The sequence below is a fragment of the Chanodichthys erythropterus genome, chromosome 23, assembly GCF_024489055.1.
Source record: "Chanodichthys erythropterus isolate Z2021 chromosome 23, ASM2448905v1, whole genome shotgun sequence".
NCBI lineage: Eukaryota > Metazoa > Chordata > Actinopteri > Cypriniformes > Xenocyprididae > Chanodichthys > Chanodichthys erythropterus.
Window position 1 is genome coordinate 20,221,995 of NC_090243.1, and position 16,225 is coordinate 20,238,219.

General features: G+C 35.8%; 1 protein-coding gene, 1 long non-coding RNA gene and 1 pseudogene across 3 annotated transcripts in view; all 3 read right to left on the minus strand.

Moving 5' to 3' along the window:
- The window catches only part of LOC137014248 (uncharacterized), a 439,549-nt gene that overhangs the window by 233,840 nt on the left and 189,484 nt on the right, over positions 1-16,225 (minus strand). The window lies entirely within an intron of this gene.
- Positions 2,404-3,971, minus strand: LOC137014415 (uncharacterized; annotated as a pseudogene).
- LOC137014416 (uncharacterized) overlaps positions 4,069-16,225 on the minus strand; it is a 55,173-nt gene continuing 43,016 nt past the window's right edge. The window contains exons 6-8 of the mRNA XM_067378722.1: positions 8,549-8,705; positions 7,359-7,479; positions 4,069-4,115 (exon numbers count right to left, since the gene is read on the minus strand). Of these exons, the coding sequence (XP_067234823.1) occupies positions 4,069-4,115; positions 7,359-7,479; positions 8,549-8,705 (325 nt within the window). The remainder of the gene's footprint in view (positions 4,116-7,358; positions 7,480-8,548; positions 8,706-16,225) is intronic.

Genomic DNA, 16,225 nt, shown 5'->3' on the forward strand with positions numbered 1-16,225 from the left:
CATTGTCCCTCAAAATAGTCACAGGAACTTTTGTCTCCTCACCAACAATCGACACATGCCCATAGGTAATAAAAGGTGAATAATCTCCATCTTTTATGCGGTTCACTGTTGTGGGAAAAACCTCAGCAGACGAGTTAACAGAATTTAACACTGGTGCCACAAGGACAGCTGGCTTAACACAAGGAGCTTTTCCCCCTTTACTCTTCGCTTTAAGCACAGGGAACTCATTTTTCCAGTGGCCTTTACCATGACAGTAGTTACATGATCAGAGATGAATTTCTGGATGTACGATCTACTTTCTCTTCAAACATTTCCTCCCTTTTCCGAAACTCGAAACTACTCTTGTGCATCAAAATATAATCGTCAGCCAACACAGCAGCTTTAGCAGGTGTGTCAGCTTTCTGCTCATTTATATATGTCACAGTGCGAGCAGGAACAGATTTCTTAAACTGTTCAAGCACAATCAAGTTACTTAACTCCTCAAACGTGGTTACCTCCAATGCCATACACCAACGAGTAAATGCAGTGGTAAGCTCTCTAGCAAACTCAACATGAGCCTCATTAACTCCCTTAGACAACGTTCTAAATTTGTGTCGGTACGCTTCTGGTACTAATTCAAACGCAGCTAATCTTAGCAGTCAGAGAGTGAAAGAGCCGAATAGACTTCTTGAGCCCTGCCAGTGAACTCACATTTATAAACAGAGATACTCCACCTCCCAATTTGTTCTGTCTAACTGTTACAAATCGCTCCCGGGAAGATGAGGATGAATGTAGAAATCCAACAAGGTTTATTAACAAGGCTTAATCAGTGTGCTACAAAGCAGGTTCACACAAGCATTAACACAAACAATACCAGACAACTAAAGGGTGAAAAGGCAGGAACTTAAATACAAGGTTAATGAGGGAACTAATGATGAACACCTGTGATAATTAAATGAATTACTATGACAACTAAAAGGTGGCGGGAAAACAGAACAAAGGAAGACATGTGATATATGAAAACAAACTAGAAGTCCATGAAACTAAGATAAACAAAGCATAACTGTGACACTAACATAATGAACCAAGTTATATTTAGATAAATATAATCTTCTTACCCAGGCATTTAACTCATTTTAATTATGTTTGTTTTTGTTTTTTTCGTTAGGTGTCTCTTTTTTTTTTTCTCTTTATATATTTTAGACTTAAAGGTGCCATTGAACGTTTTTTTTACAAGATGTAATATAAGTCTAAGGTGTCCCCTGAATGTGTCTGTGAAGTTTCAGCTCAAAATACCCCATAGATTTAAAAAAAATAAAATTTTAACTGCCTATTTTGGGGCATCATTAGAAATGAGCCGATTCAGACTGCTGGCCCTTTAAATGCTCATGCTCTCCGCCCGTCTCCACCCCCTCCCGAGCTCTCGACTCTATCATTGCAAAAACAAAGTTCACACAGCTAATATAACCCTCAAATGGATCTTTACAAAGTGTTCGTCATGCAGCATGTCTAATCGCGTAAGTACAGTATTTATTTGGATGTTTACATTTGATTCTGAATGAGTTTGATAGTGCTCCGTGGCTAAAGCTAACATTACACACTGTTGGAGAGATTTATAAAGAATGAAGTTGTCTTTATGAATTATACAGACTGCAAGTGTTTAAAAATGAAAATAGCGATGGCTCTTGTCTCCGTGAATACAGTAAGAAACGATGGTAACTTTAACCACATTTAACAGTACATTAGCAAAACGCTAACGAAACATTTAGAAAGACAATTTACAAATATCACTAAAAATATCATGATATCATGGATCATGTCAGTTATTATTGCTCCATCTGCCATTTTTCGCTATTGTCCTTGTTTGCTTACCTAGTCTGTTGATCCACCTGTGCAGATCCAGAGGTTACTGGCTGCCCTTGTGTAATGCCTTTCATAATGTTGGGAACATGGGCTGGCATTATGCAAATATTGGGGGCGTACATATTAATGATCCCGACTGTTACGTAACAGTCGGTGTTATGTTGAGATTCGCCTGTTCTTCGGAGGTCTTTTAAACAAATGAGATTTATATAAGGAGGAGGAAACAATGGAGTTTGAAACTCACTGTATGTCATTTCCATGTACTGAACTCTTGTTATTCAACTATGCCGAGGTAAATTCAATTTTCAATTCGATGGCACCTTTAAATCTTTACGGCAGAATGGTCAATGAATGAACGAATGAACTAACAAAAAAATGAAAATATTCAACTGATTGCCTTACAATTTTTTTGTTCTGTTATCAGGGTTTACAGTGAAGGAAATGCTATATTGCTGCTGTTCAATAAGCACAACCTTCATACAACCTTCAAGGAGGGCTGGCTTCAAGGACAAAAAGTTCTGAAACACTGCCAGTAGCTGATGAATCATTAATTACTTTAAATCATCTTGTTATGTGTTCCACAGCTCCCTGTTTATCTTCTTCTGCTCTCTTCTTGATGTTTTCCAGAGTTTCAGCCTTTTCAGGCTCATTAATTTCCTTCATCTTCTCAATCAGAAAATCAATGTGCTGAAGAGTGAGTAGAGAATCAGCATTGAGTGTAATCATCTCCAGAGTATCAACACAGTAAAAAGCTTCATTCACCAGCTTTATTTTCTCTTTCTCTAATTCCTGCAGTTCTTCTTCTAGCTTCTTGATTAAAGACTCACCATCACCAATCTTCCCATCATAATCCTTCAGTAAATTTTCGTATGTCTTTTTCTCCTTCTTTTTCTTTGTTACATATATTTTTGCTTCTTTGACATGTTTGCTGTAGTGGCATTTATTTGTGCACACTGTACAGTGATTATTTCTCATCACACTGCACTGTGAAAGAGGGGTGATCCACCAGCATCCTGGATAATGGCAGTTCTCCTCACAGACGCTGCAGCATGTGGCCTTATAGGCAAAAGAATGATCAATATCAACCCTTACTTTGTTGGTCACTTCAACTTCATACTCAAAGTTCTTATTTCCTTTTACATCTTTCTTGTTCTGCTCCAGAGCTTCTTGTGTTCGTTTTAGCTCATTTTGCTTTTGTTCCATCATTTGAACTTGTGATTGTAAATTGGTGATATTTGCCTCCAACTGCTTCCGTTTCTGCAACACATCTTGAGTCATCTTGAAGCTTTTTGTTTGTTTTGCGTCAAGGAACATGAAAAAATGCATGATTCCTCTGTAACTGAGATTCCATGATTGTTCCTGGATTGTTTGATATCCTTCATCGTCATCATCTTCATCAGCAGCGTCTGACTGACAGTTGTCAACCAGGAAAAACACTGGCAGATCTTTGTCATTCTCTGCACACTTGATTTTAGCCTCTTTAACAGCCGTCAGGGCATTTTTAGGAGGAGCTCCAGTTGAGTGTGTGAAGAGCAGGACAATGTTTTCAGCAATATCTCTTCCAAATAAAGACTGAACAGCATCAAATATGTATATTTGTCTGTCAGAGAGTTGATTTTGTGTTGCTTTAATCACCAGACATGTATTCTATGAATCTCTTCTGTAGATTTACTTAAACTAAGCAAACTCTCAGCGATCTCTTTATCATTCTCAGCATGCTTGTCTCCATATCCTGGCGTGTCGATGATTGTTAAATGGATTGGACTCTCTTGTAGATAAAACCCATAAACAGTGATTCTGGAGGTCTGAGTGTGAGCTGATGTTCGGTCACTCTGATCATCTGTGATCTCAAACCAAACCTTGTCTTCTCTCTGAACACCCAACATGTAGTTGATCATCGTATTGATCAGGGTTGTTTTTCCTGCTCCTGTTTCTCCCACCATCAGAATGATTTTATGGTGTTTGTTTGTGTCTCTCTCTCCAAAGGTCATTTTTCTATATGGTTTAGATTGATTCAAATTGTCTGTGTTTTCTCGCAAATGGTATCGAGCCGGATTTCCATCTTCAATTAAGTTGCTTTTCTTTGTGATTTTTTTAAGTTTAGATGATTCTTCACTTGAACTTGTCATATTGTTTTTTTCTGTAATTTTCAAACAAACATATGTTGTTTAACACAGCTTGTTAAGATGTTTAAGTTATAGCTCGCACAAAATGAAAAATCGTCATTTACTCATACTCACCCTTTTGATGTTCCAAACCTGCATATCGTTGTTCTGTGAAACACAAAATGAGATACAGTATTGAGAAACATGTCCATACAAATATGGGCAAAAAACGTTTAAACATTGTTCAGTATCTCTTTTATGTTCTGAAGAAGAAAGAAAGTCCTACAGATTTGGAACATCATGAGGGTGACTAAATTAAACTTTTTTGGAGTGAACTAACCACGTAGAAGACAACGTTCTCAGGATCTTGCTCAACGTTCCCTAAAAGTTCTCTAAAGGTGACAAAAATTCCAAACCTTTACAGAACATTTGGGACGTTCCTAAAACGTGTTCTGTTGGTAATGAAAGTGCTGCAGTTCAAGATTCCTTATATGACTTCAGGAGGACATTCCATTTTGGTTATTTTATCATCAAAACAAACCAAAAATGTTACAAAGAGGACATTTGGGACATTAACAGAATGTTCCCACACGGTCCTCTGTTGGTCATTTCATAACATTCCCAATATGAGTTTAGGGGGACGTTCTATTTTGGTTATTTTATGGTCGTTCGAGAACGTTACAAAGAGGACATTTGGGAAGTTAATAGAACGTCCTATAGTAATAGTCCCATAAACATTTCCAGAACATCCTGAATGTTCCCTGAAGGTTCACCAAATAACATTCCCCAGCCTTTAAAAGAACTCCACATCGTCTCTGAACGTTCTGGGAACATTACCAGGTGACAGGTTAGATGTTGATGATTTATATAAAAATAATAAAGTTTGAAGTCACTGTTATGGAGAGTGTTTGCTTTAGATGGGCTCTTGATTCTTGACATTTTAACATTAGATTTTATATGGCTGCTTTAATTGTGTTTTCAAAACATGTTTGTTACAGCAAAAGTTGCAAGAGAAATTCTGATCAGATGAATTTGGTTATGTAATGATGGTGATTTAATCATCATGATGTGTCGTGATTCACTGATTCACAGACATGTTGATTTGCTTTATCAATGCAGAAATGTTTTCCATAAACATTTGCAATTTCTGATAAAGAAGCATCTCAACAAAAGTCAAGGGTCAAGAGCAGGGGTGCCCCCAAGGGGTGGCCACAGCCACCCCTGCATAAACTCTGGCCACCCCTGTGGCCACCCCAGTATGATCTTGCATTGGGTACTATTAATTTAAATGCATAATGTAAATTCACAAGTTCATGAAGTGAAAGAAAATAAAATGCCACCAAAAAAGATAGATTGACTGACGCCACCAGAGTAGCTGTTTCACTGCCACCAAGAGTCTAAATAGTAATGTCTACAGACCTGAATTTCAAATGTTATTTATACTGTGAAGAGGGTAGGTTAGGGTGTGCGATATATTTAGTCTACGATTTTATCATAATTGTTGTTTTAACGATGCACAATCGATCTGACATCCCTGTATGTGATGTTGTCTTGTAGATTAGACTAGTGTCGGTGCGCATTTAGAGTGCACGCTTTCACTGTGTTAATAAACATCACATGAAGAGTGCCGTTTTTCTCCAGATATCAGCATAACAAATGTTATATAAATTTTATTCATGTTTACATTTTAGACATAATTGCCTGTTTCTGCACAATTTCGCCAACAAATATAGTTCAGATCAAATCCAGAGCATTGTATTGCGTCCCTGAGCAACAAATGGTGCTGTTTCTTTACTGAATGAATCAGCTTTTTGAATGAATAAGTTGAATCGATGGTTGAAAATATGGGCTACAAGTGACGACGAGGGAGCTTCAGTTGAACAACAGTGAACTGCGGTCAGATGAGATGTTGTCAGACTATGTCAGTAAAATTCAGAAAAATGAACAGGTCCAATCAGCCGTTATTCTGTGCTCGCGGCGCGCACTCAAGAATTGCATGCGCAAATGCGCCGGCGCGCGCTGCATAATTACTTTATTATAGCTTAAATAAAGCCCAGAAGAATACGAGCAATGACCGTCATTGCTCTGTTGTAAGTTAAGTCATGAAATTACCACACATGCGATTAAAGCTGCCTCAAAACTGTGAATGCATGTATTTGTTAACATGGTTTAAAAGCTATTGTTATCCAATTTGTTGGCCTTAAAACGTCTTAAAAATGCACATATGTACAGAGAAATCTAAATTTTCTCGGGGGACCATGCCCCCGAACCCCCCTAGCAAACTATATTTTATGACCTCTGTAATTATGAAACCATAATGCAATCTTAGGTAAATGTGTATTTCTACAAATGTGCACACTTTTGGACTAAAACGGTGTAGGTATGTGTATGCAAATAAATGGGACCGAACGCGACTGAATGTAAAGGTTTGTGTCCTCATTATTCTATTAATAACTACCAATTGATTTTGCATGTATGTATATGTATATACATATAGGCCATTTTATATATATATATAATATATATATATTATTATTATTATCAAGAATTGCTGTGGCCTCGTCTGGCCACCCCTATTAAAATTTTCTGGGGGCGCCACTGGTCAAGAGCCCAACTAATGCAAATACTCATCTCCATGATGGTGACCTTAAACCAAACATTTTCAATAAGACATCAACATCTAAACTTCTGTTAATTCTCAATAAGATCTTCTGTAGACGTGTGTCAGAAATAAAGTCAGTCTGGTTAGTAATAAGTGAAGCTGGTAATGCTGTTTGTGAAGTTGTTTAATCAGATCTTCAGAGATTTAATGTCTTTTATTTTCAGTTGATTTCATCTAAGGCTGTGGCTGAAGTCAGTTGTAGTTCTTGTGTTTCTCTTGTCTTCAGTGTTTCTGCTTGTTAACACCACGTTCATCATTAAAGCTTAATCATCCCTTAATGAATCACTTAATTATATCATTAACTGTTAGGGTTGGAGCTAAACTCTGCAGGAATGTGAATCTCGAGGTCTGGAGTTGAGGACCCCTGATCGAGTGTGTGTGTTCAAAGTTCAAAAATCGGTTAAGATTTGAAAATCGTCTCGTCTGACACATTGCTGACTAGTAGTATTAGCAGTTCTTACCTGCAAGGGAATTCTGTCACTTGATACTTGATACAGTATTCCTTAAAAAAACTTTGAATGACAGAAGTCATTACATATGAGTAATCTATATGCAGTACTGCAGATTTCACAGAAGTAATGGTTGGAAACATTGCTGAGTGAAAGGATCTACTGTAATTTTTTATTTATTGCTTGCAGCAATTTTTTTTTTTAAATAATTTGAATGCTAAAATCCAACACGGGTAAAGGACTGTCCAATAAACAAAATGACTTAAAGACAGAGACAAATGCATAATGATGTACTCCTACCCCAGATAGCAACACTGTGTCGGCCCAAATCCGGCCCACATCTGGCACATGCGGGATGATGATCTGGGCCACATGTGGCAGGAATGATGGCACTTGGGCGGACCGCTCCTGTTTGCCAGATCTGGACCACAAGCAGGCCATAGAAATGCCAAATGTCAGCCAAGAGCAAAGAACTGGACCTTATCTGATCCACAAAATATTTATATATTATTTATAGAGTCATCTCAGCATTAACAATCCTGTTATCAAGCAGAATCACTGAAGGAAAGAAAAAAAGAGATGAGCAGAAACACAAGAACTACAACTGACTTCAGTCACAGCCTTAGAGGAAATCAACTAAAGATAAAAGACATGAAATCTCTGAAGATCTGATTAAACAACTCCACAAACAGCATTACCAGCTTCACTTATTACTAACCTGACTGACTTTATCTCTGTCACACGTCTACAGAAGATCTTACTGAGAATTAACAGAAGTTTAACTCTCATGTTTGTTTCATTTAACATTACCATGATGGTGACTGATGTTTCCATTAGTTGGCCTCTTAACTTTTAACATATATATTCATCTTCTCTGGCTGCTATGGTATTGTGTCTGTCAAACACATTAGCAGTAGCAAAGAAAACTGAAGCATGATCATTGTTAACTATTGATGATTTTGTAATCATCCTATAGCCTGTGAACAACACTGTGTCCAACAGTTAGCTATCAAATAGCCTGCTTCACTGAAGTCATAATAATTGAATATAAATGTTACTGCAAAATGAAAGTTATATATTTGTAAAGTTAAGAGGCCAACTAATGGAAACATCAGTCACCATCATGGTAACCTCAAATGTAACAAACATGAGAGTTGAACTGTTAATTCTCAATAAGAGCTTCTGTAGACGTCTGGCAGAAATAAAGTCAGTCTGGTTAGTAATAAGTGAAGCTGGTAATGCTGTTTGTGGAGTTGTTTAATCAGATCTTCAGAGATTTAATGTCTTTTATCTTTAGTTGATTTCCTCTAAGGATGTGACTGAAGTCAGTTGTAGTTCTTGTGTTTCTGCTCATCTCTTTTTTTTCTGTTTCCTTCTTTCCTTCAGTGATTCTGCTTGATAACAGGATTGTTAATGCTGAGATGACTCTATAAATAATATATAAATATTTTGTGGATCAGATAAGGTCCAGTTCTTTGCTCTTGGCTGACATTTGGCATTTTTGTGGCCTGCTTGTGGTCCAGATCTGGCAAACAGGAGCGGTCCGCCCAAGTGCCATCATTCCTGCCACATGTGGCCCAGATCATCATCCCGCATGTGCCAGATGTGGGCCGGATCTGGGCCGACACAGTGTTGCTATCTGGGACCCTTTTGAGAAGAGTTGAGTATCTGGTTCCAGTGAGAAATCTTCTAGGTTACCAAGCTGCTAAATGTGATACACATTAAATCCAACACAAGACATTCAATAATATAAACAGAGTTATGAATTTATGTAAACAGTAACAAATTTTTTTTTTTTTTTTTTTTTTTTTTAAATATGTAATAATAAACCATATTTACAGATCTTGCCATTTATGTAATGATAAATTTATATGAAATAAATTATAAAATTAGCAATGGATCTACTTACAGTATAGTTGTAAATATTCTTTCCTTCTTCAACCGACTAATCAGCTGCAGTCAAATTGATGAGCAGTCCTATTTAAAGTGAGGGCAACACCCTTAGTTTGACCATGTGATTTATAGGAACTAGGTTTGGTTACATAACAAAATTTGGGATTTGGTACAAAACAAATAAACCACCTTAGATGACTGATGAGATGAAATTGGAAATTATTGTAGTTACAAAAGCATGTTTTTCAAGCATTTTAACATAAATAACAAGACTCAGTACTGAGCCGCCGTTCGGACGTAAACACGGAAGCCTGCGCTGCATTCACTATATGTCAACTGCGTATGACAACAGTTCAAAAAGTGTGTTTATACTGAAGGCAACATCCGTTTTCAGAAGGTCATGTGATTTATAAGAGCCTGTTTTATATTATGGTCTATGTCAGGGGAGGGGAACGTTGATCCTGGAGGGCCATTGTCCTGCAGACTTTAACTCCAACCCTCAAAAAATAGCCTGCCTGTAACTTTAGTAATCCTGAAGACCTTGATTAGCTTCAGGTGTGTTTAATTAGGGTTGGAGCTAAACTCTGCAGGACAATGGTCCTCCAGGATCAACGTTCCCCTCCCCTGACATAGACCATAATATAAAACAGGCTCTTATAAATCACATGACCCCAAGTTCCCCACCCCTGCACTATGTAGACTGACGATTTGAAAAAAAATTTAGGGATGGATTCACAAAATTCTTCATGATCAGTATGAAGTGACTGTCTTCTTGTTTCTGTGCATATTTAGACTTTGTTTTTAATTAATGTTACAAGCAATGCGTATATTTGGTATTGACATGAGGGTTTGACTCACATCAGGAATGCTGGAACAGTGTTTAGTCATTTAGCTCAGCTTCCACAGAATAAATGTGCACAAATAATTCATTGATCATCAGAGTTGGGTAATCCAGGGGCCAAAGAGTAAAAGTCCTGCCATATTTTTATTCCACCCACTGAAGCGTTAATGAGATAAATAAGTGATTAATTGAGTGATGATTGAGCATTATTGAAGACACCTGATGATAACAAGCAGAATCACCAAAGGAGAAAATCACAATTTTTAAGTTACCATCATCGAGGTCAGGGTTTGTTTTAGTTGAGCTCTTGACCCTTGACTTTTTAATATTAGATTTTGTTTGAGCTGTTGTAATTGCATTAAAACCAACCAGACAAGCAAAGTTAAAAGATGATCAGGTGGTGTAGGTTATGTTTCACATAATCATTATTTGATCTGAATCCCTGAACTCATTTAGAGCCCAATCTCTGAGTTAGATTTACATTATTGATTACAGCATCACTGTGATTCTACAGCACAAGATCTGCTTTTACAATACAGATATTTTTTTTAAAAAAAGTTGTCCTTATCACAAAAAAAAAAAAAAATATATATATATAGGCACAGACACACACAGACATCAAGAATCAGCCTGTGAATCTCAATGACGGTGACAACATATTCTGATCAACAGATCAACTCTGAACATTAGAAAACAAGCTACTAAAAAGTCACAGAAAAACAGAAAAATTTTAATAGTGAGAATAAAGAAAATTACTAAGATAATTCAGCTCATAATTTATTCATGCAGCAATGCATGATGGGAGCCATGGATGAATTTTGATTGGTGGCACCCAGAATGCATTGCAACATGCTTTATGATGGCCACCACTGTTGAGATTCACAGACTGATTCTTGATGTCTGTGTGTTTAAATGATCTCTGCTTTTTTTTTTGAAAATCAGAACTCTTAAAAAAAAATTGTATTGATAAAGCTGATCTTCTGCTGTAGAATCACAGTTCTGCTGTAATCAATAATGTAAATCTAACTCAGAGATTGGGCTCTAAATGAGTTCAGGGATTCAGATCAAATAATGATTATGTGAAAACATAACCAACATCACCTGATCATCTTTTAACTTTGCTTGTCTGGTTGGTTTTAATGCAGTTAAAACTGCCCAAACAAAAACTAATATTAAAAAGTCAAGGGTCAAGAGCTCAACTAAAACAAACCCTGACCTCGATGATGGTAACTTAAAAATTGTGATTTTCTCCTTTGGTGATTCTGCTTGTTATCATCAGGTGTCTTCAATAATGCTCAATCATCACTCAATTAATCACTTATTTATCTCATTAATGCTTCAGTGGGTGGAATAAAAATATGGCAGGACTTTTACTCTTTGGACCCTGGATTACCCAACTCTGTTGATCATTGTATGATCAAATTAATCAACACTTGCATTTTGTAGAAAAACAGTTTTCCATTTTGGTTTTTTGCTTTTATGCTTTTTGATAGCATGAGGCATGTAAAGACCATCTGTGTCATTGGTCATGAAGGCCAATAATGCACCATCTATGTGTATGTTCATATATTTATCCATCAGCACACTTGCATTCTTTACATTTGTAACTCTTTTAGACTTTACAGCTCCATTAGTTGCTTTAAATGTTGACAGTTAAATGTTTTTAAAATGATAACAATGAGTCATAAGTAGAAGGTTATATCTGTTAAAGCCTGCTCTGATGCATTCTGATGTTTTGATCCAGTTGGTTGAGAATTGTTTTCCAGTGAGGTCATGACAAAACTCAAACTTGGAGGGAAAACACATGTTTATCCATCTAATGGTGTGATTGTAAGTTGTTTAAGGTTATAAAAGGCAAAAAATGACCATGCCAAAAGAACAGCGTCCAGGAGAATCAACAGCCGCACAGATGAGAAAAGTCCCAGGATTTATTTTTTTATGCTTCCAAAAATAAGATAAACTTGCCAAAATAGTAACTTATATTTATGTTTTATACAAATAATGTGTATATTTGTTTATATAATATATTTTTTTCTGTTTATATATAAACTGTTTGCAGAGACATTTGAGAATAGAGCTGTTTGCGTAAGGAGCCTTTTCCTGCTTATGCTCAGCCCATATAGGTGGATCCATGCTGTTGGATCCATGAGCTCACGGATACAGCATCCTGAATCCTGGTTGTTCTCAGCTGATAAGCCCTGTCCATGGATACATCCTCACACTTATGGATTTCAAGGTTACTCACTTCATCTTACCACTCACATTGTGGTTACCATAACAACTAATATAAACACAACTCACATGACATTAAACGCAAGCAGTATACATTTATTTTCAAAAAAACACTTGGTGAATCTCATGAAAATTATCAACCCTATTTGAAAGAAGACATTTTAAGATTTTACAATTAAGCAATTGTCAGTAGATTACTGTAATATGGATTGATCATAATGGCATTTGTTGTACTGAATTTAATTCATTCTCATTTAAGAATTTTTATTTCTGGATTGAAATATGACAACATTTATTTGTGAGATTTATGTTCAGAAAGACATACAAACTATTCTTATTGGTCATAATGATCTTTACTATGTTTAGGTTGTGAAAAGAAAAATCAATGTTAGAGGTTTATGAGGTTTTTCTATGTTCTACATTTTAAAAATTTGAGGTTAATTTGTTTAGCTCTGTGTTTAATGTAAAAAGTGCACTCCATTTTTTATGGTTGAAACCATCAGCATTTGTCACAAATTTCAGCTTTTTTTATGTTATACAGCACAAAAACAGTAACCTGACATGAAATGAGTGCAGTCTCTGTCTAGACACCTGTGTGTACAAGAAGGGCTGAGACACAGTGACCTCTGGAGTCCATCTCTGAACATTCAGCTGGCCATTTTCATCTGGTCGTGTAAGTTTTCGTGCAATACATTCAAAGTCATCTGAAGCCATTCCACAGCTTAATGTGACAGACAAAAGAATATTTACATAATTAAATTAAAGTCTGTGTGTAACAGGTATACAAAGTGTACTGTTACAAACATATGTTGTTATAATTCACAAAAAATTGTTTATTTTCATATACCTGATATAGCTGCCTGATTGATATGAGTGTTTTCCCCTTTAATTGTGGCGATGTCATTATGAGAAAACATAATTTCCTGTTCTGTCCCCTCCTCTTCCTCTTGGCATTGTAATAGCATGGAAGAGGTGAGTTGTAATCTGACTCCTGATAATCTTAATTCATCTTTATTGTAATTAATGCCTTTATGTCTTTATTTTCATTCCAGTTTATGTGTATTATTATGTTTCTTATCTGTGTGTTTATTTTTGTCATTTTGCACATTTTGAGTTATATTTTTGTCTTTGGCCTAAAATATATGGAAATGAGCACATGGTGATCACATGGTGACAACTGTATGTTTTCTAGAGAAAACACTAAGGAGTCAGTCATAGATGCTGCTTTTCTGTTTTTATATATCAGGTATGTTTCTACTATATGTTATTTTCTTGTATTCTGTTATTGTGTTAAAATGTGTTATTAACCACCAAGCCAGTCACAAAGTAATGAAATAAGTTTTCAAACTTTTGAAAAAAATAAGCAGTATTCTCTGCTCTCAAACGCTGGGGGCTAGGGCTGTGAATCTTTGGGTAGACAGCGATTCAATTCGATTCACGATTCATAGGAGTTCGATTCGATTCAAGAACGATTTTTGCAAATTCAGAACGATTCGATTCGAGACGATTCACATTAAAATTCGATGCGATTCTGCATTTTAATATGCATTTATAGGGACATTGAAATGCTTCCCTTAACGTGTCTTAGTCAGGGTGTGAATTACACAGCGGCCTTCAGGGGGTCAGAGAGTAAGGGCAAAAACAAACAAACAAACAAACAAACAGAAAAACCCTTTTGTCTATTGTTAATGTTGGTTCATGTTAGTTCTCAATGATGCTACATAACTTTATTTTAACAGCCTATAAAAACTGGCATTTGTGGAAATTTACATAAGCCAAAACTTTAAAAGGGCTTTAAAAGTATTTTTAGGCCTAATTCATGTTAAATATAGTGGAGGATAGTGTTAAAGACTACACAACCTTATTAAACTATTCCAGGTACATTAAAAATACTAATGCTTACATGGAGAGACTATCATGCACTTTCCCAACTAATCTTAAACTAACTTTTCTTCACGGAATAGTTATAAAAGCCATCTTCGTTCTCTTTATATGGAACATAATGTATTTTTTTAAAAAAAAAATCAGAATATTATCTGTGGCAAGAAAGTATTGTTGGTGAATATAATATTTTAATATCAAATAACCACTTTTGGTCAGGAACAAGATTAGTAAACTAATCTGCTTTGTGAGGCAGAAAACTATATCACTTTTGTTTCTGGTTTCTTTGCAATAAATGATGCTTTGGTAAACACTCTTACAAAGAGCACAAACTCACACAAAAAGCCAAGAGTCAAACTGCTCAACTAAAGGAAACACTGACCACCAAAATAGTGACTGCAAACTTCAATAAATTTTTATTTTCAATAAAACATCAACATCCAAATCTGTTAATTCTCAACAAGAACTTCTGTACATGTATGAAAGAAATAATGTCAAACTGGTTTGTGGCTGAAGTCAGTTGTAGTTCTTGTGTTTCTGATTGTCTCTTTTTTTCTGGTCTTGTTTCTCTGTCCTTCAGTGATTCTGCTTATCAGGTGTTAATCAGTGTCTGAATTCACTCTCTTCTCTTCATTCACTCTGTCAAGTGTACTATATTAGTGAACTAATGTAGGGAATAGTGAATGAGGGTATAGGGTGTGATTTAGAACACAGCCTCTGAGTGTCGACTTTGAGCGATGTTAACTCACAGCATATTCCTGTAGGCTACTTTCTCGAAAATGACAAATACCACCCAGAATGCAGTGTTTTCTACAGTATATTACTGTTTTAATGGAAAATGGTTTGTTACTGTCAGAATTTGGCCGTTTTTCTACAGCAAGGTTTAACAGTGTAGATATGTAGCCTACATCCTAGTGGCTTGGAAGACGATAATAGCCTATGGCTTATCCATTATGCAACACAAACTGGAGGTAAGCAGTTTGCTAAATTACAGCTAGTTTGATAGCTACATAACTTAAAGATCTCCCTCTTTTCGTTTTCTTTCTTGCAGCATTGAAGATGAAATGGTTTAATTTCTGGTTTTGCGTAGGTGCAGTGCGTTTAGGGCAATCAGTTCGTAGCTCTGCTTCAACTGTGAGATAATTTTTACGAGGGGCGACCAAAATTTCTGACATGCCAGAAATTCATCCGACCATCCGATTGCCGGTTGGGAGAGGTTTATCTCGTTTCCCCATGTACACTGGACCACAAACAATGCATGACAAAGATTTATATATATATATATATATATATATATATATATATATATATATATATTAGGGCTTGCATAGACTAGTCTACTTCAACCACTAGTCGGCGCTGTCGGAAACAATCGACTACTTGAGCATGCATTAACCATAAATGAATTAAAGGGGAGCCAATGGATATCACACAAGAAGCAATGTGTAAACTTTGTGCAAGAGTTATGCCTTAACCTCGGTCAGTAGGCTATTCAAAGTGAAAGTAAAAAGTGACAGAGCTGTCTGACGCTGCATTAACGGACCATATTCTCTCAGAGACAGATTTCAACATAATATGCTAATAACGGTTTACAACTGTCCTAATTTATTCCATTATTTCTCTTGTGGCCCGTATATAGTGAAACAAATGAGAATAATAGTATTTTGTGTTAAACAGGTTGTATTTTTTAAATGGTTTGAGGAAACTGAAATGGTTTAAGTTCATCAAACTCAAAGTAATACAGATACATAAAACTAAGCAAAACCTAACATTGGCAGAAAATGATGACAGAAGGAGGGTATTCAAATACAACCTTTACTTCAGAAAATGTTCAAGTATAAAACAGAATCAGTGGGTTGTAGTCAAAAATAAAAAGTATACATTTACTTAATAAAAATCATTAAAGATTTCTGAGCAAAAAAGACTTAATAAAAAAAGTTATGAACTATTAATCAGAGAACAGAAGGCATGAAGTAGATTGTGTAAAACAAGTATTTAGCAAAGTTTTGGTCGTATTGATAATTTATAGGCCCTAGAAATTTGTGTATTAAATATTGTACTGCATTATACCTACAATCTATTCATAAATAAGCATTGTACTTATTGTTTAACAGAATTTTACAAAGAATGTTTAGTTTTAAGTTATGAGAGAATAAATGTTTAAAAAATGTGGCTATAACGTTAACACACATTGCAAAACAAGTACTCTGTTTTCAATGGATTTATAACCCCAAAGGGGCGACGTATCAGATACAAACATTTACAGATAAATTATGAAAAATGTAAAAATTCATAAAATTTCAACATAAACAGAATAAGC